General features: G+C 32.9%; 1 protein-coding gene across 1 annotated transcript in view; it reads right to left on the bottom strand.

The window, feature by feature from the left end:
- Positions 1 to 15,415, bottom strand: part of LOC126772083 (potassium voltage-gated channel protein Shaw-like) — a 249,197-nt gene that overhangs the window by 65,301 nt on the left and 168,481 nt on the right. Inside the window, exons 6-7 of the mRNA XM_050492253.1 lie at positions 9,148 to 9,462; positions 2,573 to 2,782 (exon numbers count right to left, since the gene is read on the bottom strand). Coding sequence (XP_050348210.1) covers positions 2,573 to 2,782; positions 9,148 to 9,462 — 525 coding nt within the window. The remainder of the gene's footprint in view (positions 1 to 2,572; positions 2,783 to 9,147; positions 9,463 to 15,415) is intronic.

Genomic DNA, 15,415 nt, shown 5'->3' with positions numbered 1-15,415 from the left:
TTAACAGATGTCTTCTATTACGTTCAGGCTTTTACAAAGTAAAAAAATACATCTACATTATTGCAGAAAAACAACGAAATAGCGATAAAAGCTGTTATACAAAAAATAAAAATGTTATTTTAAATCATCATGAAAAATTTCAAGTTAATTGATACATGAATGTCAAAATGGTAACTATTTTTTACTTAATGTGCTCTCCTGAAAAATTGCTATTATATAAATGTCCGTATCTACTTTACTGCCATCGAAGTCTTACTCCTTTAAAACATTTGCTAGTAATCAAAGTTTTAATTACATTATATATAATAAAAATAAAAAAATTGATAGAGAGTGAGTCATTTGTCCTCCGTGAAATTAGTATTTTTTTTTAAATATAATTTTAGCAATGCCTGTTTTTTTAAGGAATTACTAATATTCATATTTACCCCCTCCAATTAAACGTAACGCTTGTGTCAGAAATAGTGACGGTGACGTAATAGCCAAGAGGTCAAAAACAAATTTTTGACATACTTCACACCTTATTTAAAAAGAAATAAAATGTTTACGTATAAAATATACTATTTTATATACCCAAGGAACAATGGTTCTACAGTTTCTTAATATAAAAATAGAACGATACGTCATAAACGCCTGTATTCTCAGATAAAACAAAGAAAACTCTATCCTTTGCAATGTATGTGCTTCTGTCATTTTTCATTATAATTGTTTGTGACACATGGAAAGTCTATTCTTAATAAAATATTATAAGGTTGTAGTAGTGTATTATAAAGTTCGCCATACTTAAACCATAAAATCGCAATGCAATGCATTAATTGATAAATTAAATACAATAATTCTTAAAATACTTTGAATACACGAACAAGAACGGTAATGTATATTAAGGCTATAATCAGTTTGAAGGAGACGAGAGTAAGCAACCTTATCTATCTTATTCGCAACCTATACAGCAAGAAATAATCATTTGTAAGAAATTATATAGTTCTATTATGTTTGTTTTAATATCATACCACGTCACTATTGCATTCTATCTCCATTATTGATGGAAATACATTCGGAAAACATTGGGTAGTTCACAATGTACCTTACATGTATCCTTTATAACAAAACGCCAAACATATACAGAATAATATACATACCAATATACTTTGTACTGCCATATAAATCTTTTAAGAAGTTTTTTCATAAAAAAAACATTATACATAGTAAGAATTATTCTCGTATTTATGACATTAGAATAAATTTCAGCCTAAAATATATTTCTATTTGAACTAAAACCAGGTTAAATCAACCTAAAACTTGAGTCAGTCTTCTGAAAATATCAGAAACAATAGCCGTTCTAGATCCAAGTATTACTTCGAAAAAGTGCAAGAAAAATATTTACAATGCACTCGAAAAAGTAAAATTAAAAATTCTGAACAAAAGAGCTACACTATGTTTACTTATTTAATATGCACACATCGAAATCATATATTCCATTAAACAATGATGGTCAACCAATGATTCCAATCTTTAACTTAGATAGATAGAAATAATGACATATTTTTATTATATCGTTTACGACGTTGGTGGCGCATTGACGAAATAAAGGCTGGTTAATATATCTTATAGTACCAAATTGTCTAAGGGCGATGATATAACTCACCATCAGTTGGACCATTTGTACTCCAATAACTCCAAAACCAAATGAAATTGTATAAAATACAAATATTTTTAATACTCTTTTTTTGCACCATGTCTTATGCCCAGAACTTGCTACTAAATATATTTATAATATTATAGTATATTGAATAATTCTGATTATTCCTATATTTGTATCGACCGATTGCTTATAATAAGGAATAAATAAAGCATAAATAGCACAACGGCTTACGGTCTGCCCAGCGATGTGAATCGTAGGTTGATCCTTAACACTATGGCTATTGACAATCCTTTTTCTTTGATTTCGTACCCGGGTCTTTAAAATAGTAAAAGCTTTACGCTTAATTGGAGGCGTAAAAGAAGTATTATAGATTCTTTAAAAAAACAGGATAAAAAAGTAAAAATAAATTATTTGTATTTGCAATCAGAAATATTGGTAATATTGGAAATTGGTCCATTTTTACCATTCATGTTAAAAGTGGATCTATTTTCGTTATAGACCTTTACAAAAAAACGTGATACGATGTCGCTTTTTAATCGCTGCAGTTTTGTATCCAAAATTTACGAAACGATTTTTGTGCAGTGGATTAAACTGTGGGCTTACACGATGACAATTTCACGCTCAAGAAAATTTTATATAATATACAACCAAAATCTAACATATTATACTATGTTTTAAATAAGGTGTCAATTGTTCATTAAATTTCATGATTATGATTCAAGTTAATGTATAATTACAATTTGATTTTTTTTTTATATTACATTTGATTGTAATCTTTTTTTTGCATAAATCTTTTACCGAATATTTGTAAGTAAATCGATATCGATATAATTGAACACAAAAACACTTACACTTTTGGTATAATGTTTCTTGAAATAATTTACTATAAAGTGTAACTTTTAATTAATATAATTTTACTTAGTCTACACTTACCTGAGTGTGTGAGTAGAACATGGAGAAGTTAGACACAATGACAGGCACAGGAAGTGCTATCGTCAGCACGCCAGCGAGAGCACAAAGTGCTCCAACGAACATGCCCAGATAAGTTTTGGGCGCCATGTCACCGTAGCCCACCGTTGTCATCGTGACGATCGCCCACCACAGCCCCAGTGGGATCGACTTGAATTGATTATCCGGATTATCCTAGAAATAAGAAAATGATGTATCACCTATTAGTAAGTAGCAATTTGTTATTTTTCAATCTCGTTGGAAAATTGCAATTATGCGTTTCCACAACATGAAGTGGGGAGGTATGTGGGAATCGCTGGTGCCTAGTCACCGGAATACCCACTATATATATTATAAACTTTATAACCATGCATTATATTCTAAAATAAATGTACGTAATGTCATATTTATTATATAAAATATAATTGATTTACCCTACCTAAAACTTACTCCGAAGGTGTAAGAAAAAAGTTGATAATCATTACACATTTACAAAGCAAGAGCTTCGAAATAGTTGAAGCACTTCGATTGAAAAACACAATTATCAAGCAGCTCGTAAAACCACAATTGGGCTCAAGAATGAGGCTTAAGGAACTTGGGAATAATTTTGCATTTAATATACTTTAAGAATGGTTTTGTTTATACAAGCAGAAATGGTATAAATTTTTTTGTAACACGATTTACGTTTCCTCGTCATTTTAACATTCTAAATTAACTTACTTAACATTCTAAAAGTTTTAATTTATTTTGAACAATCTACGAAGCTGTTTTATTCAAAATTAGTTTTTACGCTTGTTATGTAACAAAATAACAATACACCCAAATTTGTGATGATGATGATATAAGGCCATTTTCAGCCACGGCAGCCATTCCCAACGGAGTGTAGCAAGGCCGGCAAGGCGGGGACGGCTAGTACAGAACATTCTTCCCGACTGTACTGGCCGTCGTCGCGTTTGGACTCTACTACCACTTACCATCAGGTGGAGTAGAGTCATTTGCCATCCCGGCGCATATAAAAAAAAGCCAATTGAGAAGAATATATAATAGTGCTTTAGTGTGAGTGAAATCACTTGTGCATTCTCTATCCCCTCACTTTCATAAATCGAAAGAGATCTGACACGATAGGAGAGTGCTTAGACAGACTGGATAAGTCCATCATGGTGCAAAATTGTAGGTTGCGTTTTTGCAGATACATTCCTTTTTTTTTAGAATAGGTAGGCGGACGAGCATATGGGCCACCTGATGGTTAGTGGTCAACAACGCCCATAGACATAGGCATTGTAAGAAATGTTTAACATCGCTTACATCGCCAATGCGTCACCAATCTTGGAAACTAAGATGTTATGTCCCTTGTACCTGTAATTACACTGGCTCACTCACCCTTCAAACTAGAACACATCAATACCAAGTACTGCTGTTTTGCGGTAGAATATCGGATGAGTGGATTGTACCTACCCGACGAACATGCACAAAGCCTTACCACCAGTCATTGTAGTTATAATCTGTTACGTTAAAATTATATAAATTACATACAATCAGTTAGTTACAATATGAAAATCCCCAGAAAAATACGTGAAAGAACTCGGACAACTCTACACATACACGTGCAAATATGTCCTTAAGGGCTATTCTAAGGACCTATCGACTCAATTGTACTTGTCTGATATTATAATGGATGTCATTTAATATTGGATTACGTCATATCTCATATATAACAATAGGAGTTATTTTTGGTTACGTGGTTAATTCGTCCTTATTTGTTTATTGTTCGGACATAAAGTAGTTTGTTTTTTTCTTTTGTAATAAACGGTAAAATGTCAAAAACCTTGTGTACTTGATGTTGCTTAAAAAGATGAAGTAAGTTAAAACAGGGAAGTTCAAAAGTTTAATGTGGTACTAGTTTGGTGCAAATAAACACGATGAATAACTAAAGTTACACCGAGAAGAGCTGTGGTTGGCTGGTTATAATCCGTCACGTACTTGTCATCTAAAATAGGCTTGAACAGAACATTCAAACCTTTGAATTTCGAATGGCAACACGTATCTACTATTTATATTGTAGGTACCATTTGAATAAGCCGTAAAATACCGTAGCACTAACTTTTGTAAGACTAGTCCAATAAAAATAACACCAAACTATTATTCCTGTCTTTATAAACACACGTATACGATATTTTTTACATTTTATAAATAGACAATTCTCACCGTCAATACGGTAAAGCTTTTTTGTATTTTAGAACAAAATGTTTTTTTGATCTATTTTGAAATATTTTATTGCATATTTATTAACTCGAGTATATACTCACTTTTATCAAAAATATAACATCTCGTCTTATTGTCTCTACTGGGATTGGACAGGAGGGTTCAAATTATTTCGGATCGAAATTGCGATTCAAAGGGAAAATGATGCTAGCATACATGCTATTATATATGCTTTATTAGCCGTAGCACAAGTGTTTGCGCAAACACAGGTGCACTCTCTATTTTCTAACTCTCATAATCCGATGGTACGGCAGTCCGACACGACCGGAAAAAGTGTAAGCGCAGGACCACGTGCTTTTCGAGGCACAGAAGTGTACACACTTCCAACTTCCAGTTATCGGGCTGTTACTGAGAATTTTCGACAGAAAACCTCAATAACGTTTTATTGGCCCAAACTGGAATTCGAACCCAGGACCTCCGGGTCTGCGGCTTTACATATTATGCAGCGAGATAGATTATTATGAGTTACTTATAAATTTCCTTTACTCAATAGTGACTGAATATTAATAATGATTAAAAAAATATGTTCCTTTTTCAAATACTCGTACATCGATTCCACCAGTGCAAAATCGGGACGATTAGCAAGGTATAAGTAGTTTTACTTATTCTGAAAATAAATATTCATAATAATCTGCATCTTATTTTGAATGTAGTTATTAGTATATAATAATAAAGAACCGAAAATAGCTTTTATATAATACAATGACTCTTCTTTCCGACCTTTGACCTTAATTATATTATATAATCTGCGCTTATAAGCCTTGGGGTAATATTACAAATATTACGTCACGTTTTCGATACTTCCTACATATAAAGGTCTCAACCGTTGTGTAAGCGTAATCGTATCTATTTTCTTGCGATTTTGTTTTATTTACTAAGTAAAGTAATAGCCTGTATATCTCCCACTACTGGACTAAGACCTCTTCTCCATTAAGGAGTGGAGTTTGGCGCTTACACGGCAAGCTAACTTGCCGGGGAGGAACTAGCCCGGGTAAAGGGGGCAACCCCGAGGCCCGTACCCAGACTGGCTTTATGGGTTAGTCGGGAGAAACCCTTGCACGCACGTGATTAATTATATACACAAATTAAGAATATAAAAATCCATTATTGTAAACGAAACGAAATGCCGATGTCTCCCGAAAACTTTTATTTCGAAATCAAATTAATTTTGACATCCCTCTGAATCTGATTTATCTCGAATATTTAAGAATGATTTACTTTCAGTCTCACAAAAGAAAACGGCTAAAACAATTTATCATTTACATATACATGTAATAAATGTGATGAGGAGCTTTTGTTTTGAAATAAAATATTGTTACGAAATTATTGTGGTTATTCTTTAAAGGGTATAAAGGAATTTTTAATGTTATTTGTCTGTACAATAATCGCGTGGAAATTGTTTGAGCTTAATGAAGACATAATGATGCTGCGTTCTAGGTTAAAATGTTGTTCAAATGTAAGGGAGCGTGTGTTTTGTAAGTTGCATGGGCTCTTTTTAAAGTGATACTATTCAGGCGCCATCGTGCTATGTGCTTTATTTGCTAGATATTAACTGGCTTGGCTAATTTCAGTGCAATATTATACGTTTTATACGTATCGTATTTGAATTTGTATCGTTAGCTTATAAGGCTGTAGAGCCCGATGTCCTGGGTTCAACCTCCGGGTCGGGCCAATAAAATGTTTAATAGATCTCCGTGGGAAATTTTCTTATGAATTTTTAAAGCTTAGAAATAAGCAGTGTTAACAATCCCGTACCTCGAAAAACTCGCTATAAATAGCAGAGCATTCGCTTGCTAGCTTCGACAGGGTGTGGTTGTATTTAGCAGGACTTTTAGTTATTTTTGCATTGTTACACCTCTTAGTAAGTTATTTTGTTTCGTTCCATAGCTTAATAGGGCTTTTGTTTCGGTTGTTAACTGTGATAAAATAGAGAAAATTCTTATTTTTTTTAATAAATAAATATAAATTGAATATACATAAGAACTATTTATATAAAAGCCTTAAATATATACATATAACAATTAAAAACAGCCTTACAAATAAATAATAATTATAAATATAGATTTTATTTTTATCAAAGTTGAAAATGAAATTCTAAAAGCTATCTTGTATATTTAATTCAAAATTAAACTCAAATTCGAGATAAATTGAGATATATTTGAAACACACTTCACGCTGAATTCGAATCGTGAAGTTGCAATGAATGAAGAGATTGAATACTCGCTAAATGTGCTTTATTGTATTACGAATTGCAGATCAACATAGTAAATTGATTTTCACAGCAATCAGTACCGACTTACAATTGGAATTTGTGTCTTAAATGATTTGTAGAATCGAATACGGAATGACTATTTATATAAATAATAGTCATTATTCCACAGCTATGCAAATACTGGATTGGTGGATATATATGACGGGCCGGTTGCCGTGGTTGGTAGATGTTTGCCTTTCACGTCGAAGGTTGTGGGATGGATTTCCACCCAGGACAGATATTTCTGCGCATGGACATGTCTGTTTATCCTGAGTCTGGGTATAATTATCTATTTAAAAAAGAAAAGTAGTATATCAGTTATCTGGTTAAAGTACAAGCTTTGCTGTGTTTGGGATCCCGTGTGTGAACAATGTCCCAGGATATTATTTTTATTATTACTTATATATCCGTACCGTAACAGCCTGTGAATGTCCCACTGCTGGGCTAAAGGCCTCCGCACCTCTTTTTGAGGAGAAGGTTTGGAGCTTATTCCACCACGCTGCTCCAATGCGGGTTGGTGGAATACACATGTGGCAGAATTTCAGTGAAATTAGACACATGCAGGTTTCCTCACGATGTTTTCCTTCACCGTCAAGCACGAGATGAATTATAATCACAAATTAAGCACATGAAAATTCAGTGGTGCTTGCCCGGGTTTGAACCCACGATCATCGGTTAAGATTCACGCGTTCTTACCACTAGGCCATCTCGGCTTTTATATATGGCAAAGATTTATCTAACAGAAGATATATAATTAATACTATTTAAGCAAATGGAAGCGCAAAGGACAGTATTGGAACCCGTGATATCCGAATCAGATCTAACCAGGATTCCTATTCTACTAATTTGTAACGGTTCCAGATTTTATTCCGATCAAAGTTCGACCGAACATAGTAACGTTAACGTTTCGATTCGATTGCGATAAATTGACAATTTGTTAATACAATTCGTACTCAACCATCTCTTTTGTTCATAAAATTACATAATTTTAGTATTATATGATAATTGATATTTGCCATTGTTATTTATTTTTCTGTTTTATTTTTAAGCTTTTATGTTTGAAGAAAAAATTAAACTGAAAGTATTTTATTATTTATTATACTGATATCTATGGGTATCTTTGCGGTCTACATAGAACGCTTATAATAAAGGATAAACACAACTCGCTAAAGTTTCATCACAAAAAGAATGCTGCAGGTACTACATGAACCGAGAACTAATGTACAAACATTTATTTTTATTTATTGTGAATATTCAAAAAGCGATGTAAAATGTGTTTAAGTAATACTCCCAAAAACAGTGATTGTTATGTTACTTTATTAGTAGAAGTTTTGTAGATTAACTTTGCTTTTTGGTAAAATAAAGGTTAAGGAGTAAACATGTCCGTTCATTAGAACATCCTAACGATGTTTTCTTCACCAAGAGAGAAACTTTTTACTTGAATCAAGTTCGAAAAACAAGAGACTTAGCAGTTAATTACAAACTATATATTCTAAATAAATAATTAATAATAATAAAATATAGCCATTTATTCATTATTCAAATAAATACTTAATCGTAAGTAAAAATTGATTTTAAGTATATAAAAAATTCCGTCTAAAATATGTCAGGCCACTGGAAACCAGCGTTTTGTTGCCCTCACAAATGATTTGTAACGTTAAATCAAATTTATAATAGACCACAAGCTTCTTTCTAACAACCTATGACTGCCAACTCGTAAGCCATTTCTCAAGCATTATAACATTTTTATAATTGTGTTAATAGTAAACTGTGAGTCTGATTAAGGGCACAGAGTATCAGTGACATAGGATGGGATGGGGTGGTATTGACAGTGTACCGAGTGGTTTATATTTTTTGCAGTTCTATTGACTATGAGTGAAATTGATGACTTACTATAAGGTGAACCATAGTCTCGTCCGATTTTGTTAAAGAAAATAATAAATGCTGATATTTGTTTTAGTAATAATAGTTCAAGGCCGATTACTTGAAGCGATTATTTGAGAAACGTGATTAGATGTAAACATTTGAATATATCTATGTTACTAACCTGTGATTTCTCAGCATAGTACACGAGGCTGGCAAATATAACGATGCCGAGGACGAGAAAAAACACCAGCAACGTCAGCTCTTTAGCCGACGCCTTGAAAGTGTGGACAAGGATCTTCAATCCGGGACTATGCCTCGTCAGCTTGAAAAGCCTGAGGATCTTGATTATTGAGATGAACTCTAAGATGTCGGCTTTATCCAAATTCCTTTTGACAACCGTCAGCTCGACTACTACGTCCATGTAAAAACTTAATGTGGCTATGAAGTCGATAATATTGACTGGTGATTTGACGAATTCTATGATATTGGGAGCGACCTGAAACAAAATTAATTGATTAATTGTATAATATTAAGAAATAAAATGTAAAATTTGAAGTTAAACGAATTAAGGAAGCCTTAACTGACTGCTTTTAGTTCGAAATTCCATAAAATTAATTTAATTTAAAGCGTAGCGTCGTGTAAGAAAGTAGTTACTCTTATCCATCAATTAATATTTGATTTTATTAAGCACACGTTAATATAATACAGGTTTTGAATATGTTGACTTTGAATATTTTATATACATATTATATTATTAACATCCTAAGGAACCATTTTTATAGCCGCAAACCAGTTTTATCAAGAGAAAAATTCACGGTAACTGTATTTATATAATTAAACTTCTGTAATTCTACGATATCTACATAGCTATCTTACTAATTCTAGCACAAACTTATTGCTAAAGGAAAAATAAAAACATTACAGGCGTCTGAAAAAAGGTTTATCAGAATGAAAAAATATATACTCGACAGCTGTTTTTAATGATAATCAAAATGATTTGGTTTGCGTGTATTCGCTCGCTTTTTTTAGATTTAATACGGGCATCATATTTGCGCTGTGAACACCCGTGAATGTGGATTCCTGCCCCTATTTACTTTTTTCACGTATATTTAAGCCTTGTTCTCCACCTTTTTAATATGCACTTATTTATAGTCACGTGCCAATGCGTTCAGAGCCACAACAATAGATTAATATATCAGCGTCCATGCTGCGTGAATTCAAACCGCTATTCACTCCAAAGTCTAGGGTCATCTTCATATGAATATCATTGATATTATATAAGAAAGTTTTAATCAATAATTATACTTTTTTTTTAAATACCAGAACATAATAATTATGATATATTATATGTCTGTAAATTGTAAATTTAGTTAAAACAAACAAAAGATTGTTGACATTTTTATTAACAAAAGATTTAATAAATATTATAAATATCATTTATGTAAAATGTAAATTTATTTAAAATAAACAAAAGATTTTCAGCAAACGAATAATCGTAAGCAACTGACGTCAAATCCACAACGGCGTTGTTACTACTTGTATAAATTTTGCATAAATTTCGAAATAATTATTATGTTTCCATTGTCAGATTCTGAATGAATATTAAATACTTTTTATACGTGAAATTAACGAAAAGATGGCAACGTTTAGCGTAATAAAATACCAAACAGTTACATCAAAAGTAAATATATTTTGACAACGAAAATCTTTGACAAGTAATCAGGTTATCTGGTTCGGAGCAGTAATGATATTCTATAAGAACAAACTCGAAAATCACCAGAAAGTGCTCGTCAAATGTCAGAAAGTGATAAGCGATATTGACCATAATAATTATAATATTTCAAGGATACACGCATCAAAATAGTATATCACCATGAGTCGGTTGTCAACATTTCACGTGTGAGTAATAAAGTAAGTTCTTACAGAATAAAGGCGTGAGATCGTTTCGTGCTTTTCTCGAGACTAGTTGAAACTTTCAAGGACTGTGGGAGCCCAGAAAGCCTACGCATAGATCCAACACCCAGAACTTAAAATATAGGTCCTCGATCCATAGATATGCGAAGTGAGAGTTTCGCGAGTCCTTTTACTGACAGTCATGACGAGAACGGTAGTCGAGATGCCCAAGCCATAGCCAGGGAATATCAAATTTATAACAATGCCGATTCCTCTCTTAACATTTCAAAAAAGGCATTTACAGAGATTTTTCTAGATAAAAATCCAACATAAACCAATTTCATATGTCGAATTCCGAAAACAATCCATGTTATACGAACCTCTATAAATACCTAAGTGCCACGATATCTCGATTCGAAAGTACAATTTCTTAATTCAATTTAATTATATACTTAATGGCTTTGAGTAATTTGAAGAATTTGCCATTTGGCATTTAAAATATAAGATTAAAGTAATTATGTTTCACAGACATCAAACTTGAAAGATTCTTCAAACAATAATAATTTACTTTTTAACCTTTTTAAGTCAAAGATCTATATTTGAAGTGACGCACTTTATATTTAAATTTTTGAGTGCTTTTGTCCTATTAAATGTACTGTGCTCGTTGTACAGTTAATAGAACTGAGAGCCTACTGAAGCGATTAAATTGCCTTCAACTTGTTTTATTTTTAATTTTTCCTATTACTATATATAATAGCTGCTAGGTTTATTTAACGTTATATATTATATGATTTAACTCTCTGTCGTTATGACTCAATGTATATTATAATAAGGTTTTGGCAAGACAGTTTTCGTTCTTGTAAATTTATAATCTCTGAATAAATTGTTTACTTTTTTCATGGTTGTGAAGCGTGATCAATTAGAGAGGACAGCTGACGTCATGTCACTTTTGTCAAACGGTGTTACCGTATTATGCTCCTAATGAAAACGGCCTACGTAAGTTTTCAGAGTTCTAAAATTCGTCGACTTACCTCTGGGAGGTTGACATAAAGCACTAAACTGGAAAATAGAACTCTTAGGACAGATTTTTAGACAGATAACAGCTTCAATTAACTTCAAAAACAGATGTTCAGAAGGAGAAAGAATCGCTGCCACATATAAGAGAACTAAGGTTCACGGCATTTTTGACGTCAAGTGTATTCTCCATCAGTCAATAGAGAGAAGAGAATCAGCGAAGCTTGCACAAAGCCACCATCTGTTGATAGCGATGGTAGATGAACAATATTCACGGTGATAATAATTGGTAACTTCAATTTATTGTTCGATTTAACACATTCCTGCGGGCTTACTAACTTTATACATAGTAAAAAAAGGTATAAATGGCGTTATTTTAAAGCAGTAATCTGAATGCTCGATCCCTTTAACAAAAATAATGTATATTATTTCATTATAAATTGCACTACTACTACAATATTTAATTTATTTCAAAACGCAAATTGTCTATTTGATTTGACTTAAAAAAAGTTTTGTGTTAGTTAGTTGCGGTAGTTATTTTTTAGTCAAACCACATTACTCTGTATCGTTAATGCAATGAGATCAAATGATTGGCCGAGCATTGGCAATCAATGATATATTATTCTTAGTGCCTATATAAGTTGGTATCGTAACAGCCTGTAAATGTCCCACTGCTGGGCTAAGGCCTCCTCCCCCTTTTTCTGAGGAAAAGGTTTGCAGCTTATTCCACCACGCTGCTATAATGCGGGTTGGTGGTATACACATGTGGCAGAATTTTAGTGAAATTAGACAGATGCAGGTTTCCTCACGACGTTTTCCTTCGTCGAAAAGCACGACATAAATTATAATCACAAATTAAGCACATGAAAATTCACTGGTGCTTGCCCAGGTTTGAACCTACGATCATCGGTTAAGATTCACGCATTCTTACGACTGGGCCAGCTCGGCCTATATAAGTTACTTATAAATTAATCTTCTAACAAAGAGTTAACTAACTTCTAATTTTTTATATAATACGATGTTATTAAAAATAATAGACTATCGTTAAAAAAATAAAAATACTCCAAGTGAGTATTTCATTTTAAGTAACCCCATGTGGGTCATACATATTAACAAAACAAAACCTGTAATCATTAATAAGAAACAACAAAGTACTGTGGGGCCTCGATTTAAACGGATTTTTTTTTATGATATCTTAATTAAATTTATCAAACGATGTTTCTGAATGAAATGTTGGAAGAGAAAATATTTTATTTAAAACATAGAATACAAATGAAACAAGCGACTGGATAATAAGAAAACGCCCGAAGTCTTGATGTTATTATCTTTATCTATCTTTTAGCAAGGAAAACCAAATTCACCTTTCATTACCATAATAGTAATAATAGTCCTCCAGACCGATTTCGGCCACGGCGGCCAATCTCAAGAGAGATTAGCCAACTACGCAGGATATATTATAGTGCACAAGTGTTTGCGCAAACACAGATGAACTCTCTATTCCCTAACTCTAATAATCAGATGGGACGGCAATCCGACACGACCGAAAAGAGTTAAGGCGCAGGATCAACGGCTTTACGAGCTCTCCGAGGTACGGGAATGTACACACTTCCAACTTCCATACTCCGGGCTGCTACTGAGAATTCTCTGACAGAAAAATCCAGTAACTTTTTATTGGCCCGACCTGGAAATTAAACCCAGGACCTCCGGGTCTGCGGCCTTACATCAATCCACTAGACCAACGAGGCAGTCATTACCATATTACCTTCTCAAATACTATTTTCGATTCTACTATCCTTAACAGCTTAAACAAATCCACTTACACGATAAATCCGGCTTCAGTTTCGCAGTCACTATCGGCCGAACCAACCGTTGCAAATCATCCAAAACGCAAAAGTTACAGGGCTGGCTTCGAATTTCTGACTGTTGAACGTTTGGCATATCTCCGATAGATAGTTTTCAGATTCATTGAAATTGCTTTCGGTTTGCGTCTGGCTTTAACAGTTCATTAAGGCTCGGCTTAGATTTGATTACTAGGATCTGTGTTAGACTTTTCAATTCTAAATTGTTTATCATGATCAACGAATTCAGTTATAAATTAGAAATTTAAAGCCCCCTGTTTGTATAGATAAAAATTACTTTTTATTATTTTCTTTTTCTTTTCGTAATTATGATTTTATACTTCTATATTTCTATAAATAATTCTAGAACTCAATGCGACGAATACAATTAGATAAATTTATTTATTAAAATGAAATATGTTAGTATTACTCAAAGTATTTAAAATATTTTTCATAATATACGTTTCATATGTGCAATTATATTGACTCAATCTCCTTAGAAACCAGAACACACTGCTGTTCGGCGATGGAATAATATATGAGTAGGTCACGTACAAATATGTACGTGATGGTCAAAGCACCGATAAGGCCCAGAGGCTAGGACACCCGAATCTTAACAAAGATTGCGGGTACAAATCCGAACAAGCAGCACTGAGTTTTCATATTCTTAATTTATTTGTAATTCATTTCATGCTCGTCGGTGAAAGAAAACAGCTTCATGTGTCGGATGAAATTCAGCAATATGTGTAGCCACCAAACCCAATTACAATAGTGTGGTATATAGCCGAGATGGCCCAGTGGTAAGAACGCGTGAATCTAAGCCGATGGTCGTGGGTTCAAATTCGAGCAAGCACCACTGAATATTCATGTGCTTAATTTGTGATTATAATTCATCTCGTGCTATAGCACGAGATGAATTATGTGAAGTAAAACATCGTGAGGAAACCTGCATGTGACTAAATTTACTGAAATTCTGCCACATGTATATTCCACCAACCCACATTGAAGCAGCGTGGAGGAGGCCTTAACCTAGCAGTGGGACATTCACAGGCTGTTACTGTGTGGTATTAAATTTCGAACATCTACATAAGTAGGACATTTATAAGATATTACGAGGCGATATCTTCAATCAGACAAATAGTAATGTATTAATCAATTGTTAGAAATGATTATTATTAATCATGTATGTACTTTATCGTTGCAAGAGCAGAATAAATATATTGTAAATTTTTCGAAACAATGGAATTTTCGAAAAAAATAACGAACTTTAAAAATAATAAATAATAACTTCTTGGCGTCGATAGATGGCGCTAATTAATTAATTCGGGTTTCTGAATCGCGCAGGCAAGATCTTTGTTTTGAATACATATAACAATATTTTAAATCAGATTAGATTCATCAAAGTATATGAACGGTGGAAAGCACTTCCTTTGTTTCATTCATTATTTGATTTCTCCGATTAATTCAACTAGGAAAATCTTGGGAGATATTAATAAATAACAAAGAAAATAAACTTAAAAGTAATGATATATCAAAGGGAAAAATATGAAAGAGCTATTTTATTTGAATAAAGAAAATTAATGCTTAACGAGTAATTAATTCGAATTTCTATGTTTAATAAGAACGTCCGAGTTAAATATTAAAAGATGTGGACAAACAAGTATGAAACAAGAGCTTTACGCATTAATTTTCCTTAACCTTTGC

The sequence above is a fragment of the Nymphalis io genome, chromosome 11 (assembly GCF_905147045.1).
Source record: "Nymphalis io chromosome 11, ilAglIoxx1.1, whole genome shotgun sequence".
Taxonomy (NCBI): Eukaryota; Metazoa; Arthropoda; class Insecta; order Lepidoptera; family Nymphalidae; genus Nymphalis; species Nymphalis io.
The sequence above is the reverse complement of the archived record's forward strand: the minus strand, read 5'-3'. Positions and strand labels throughout refer to the sequence as shown.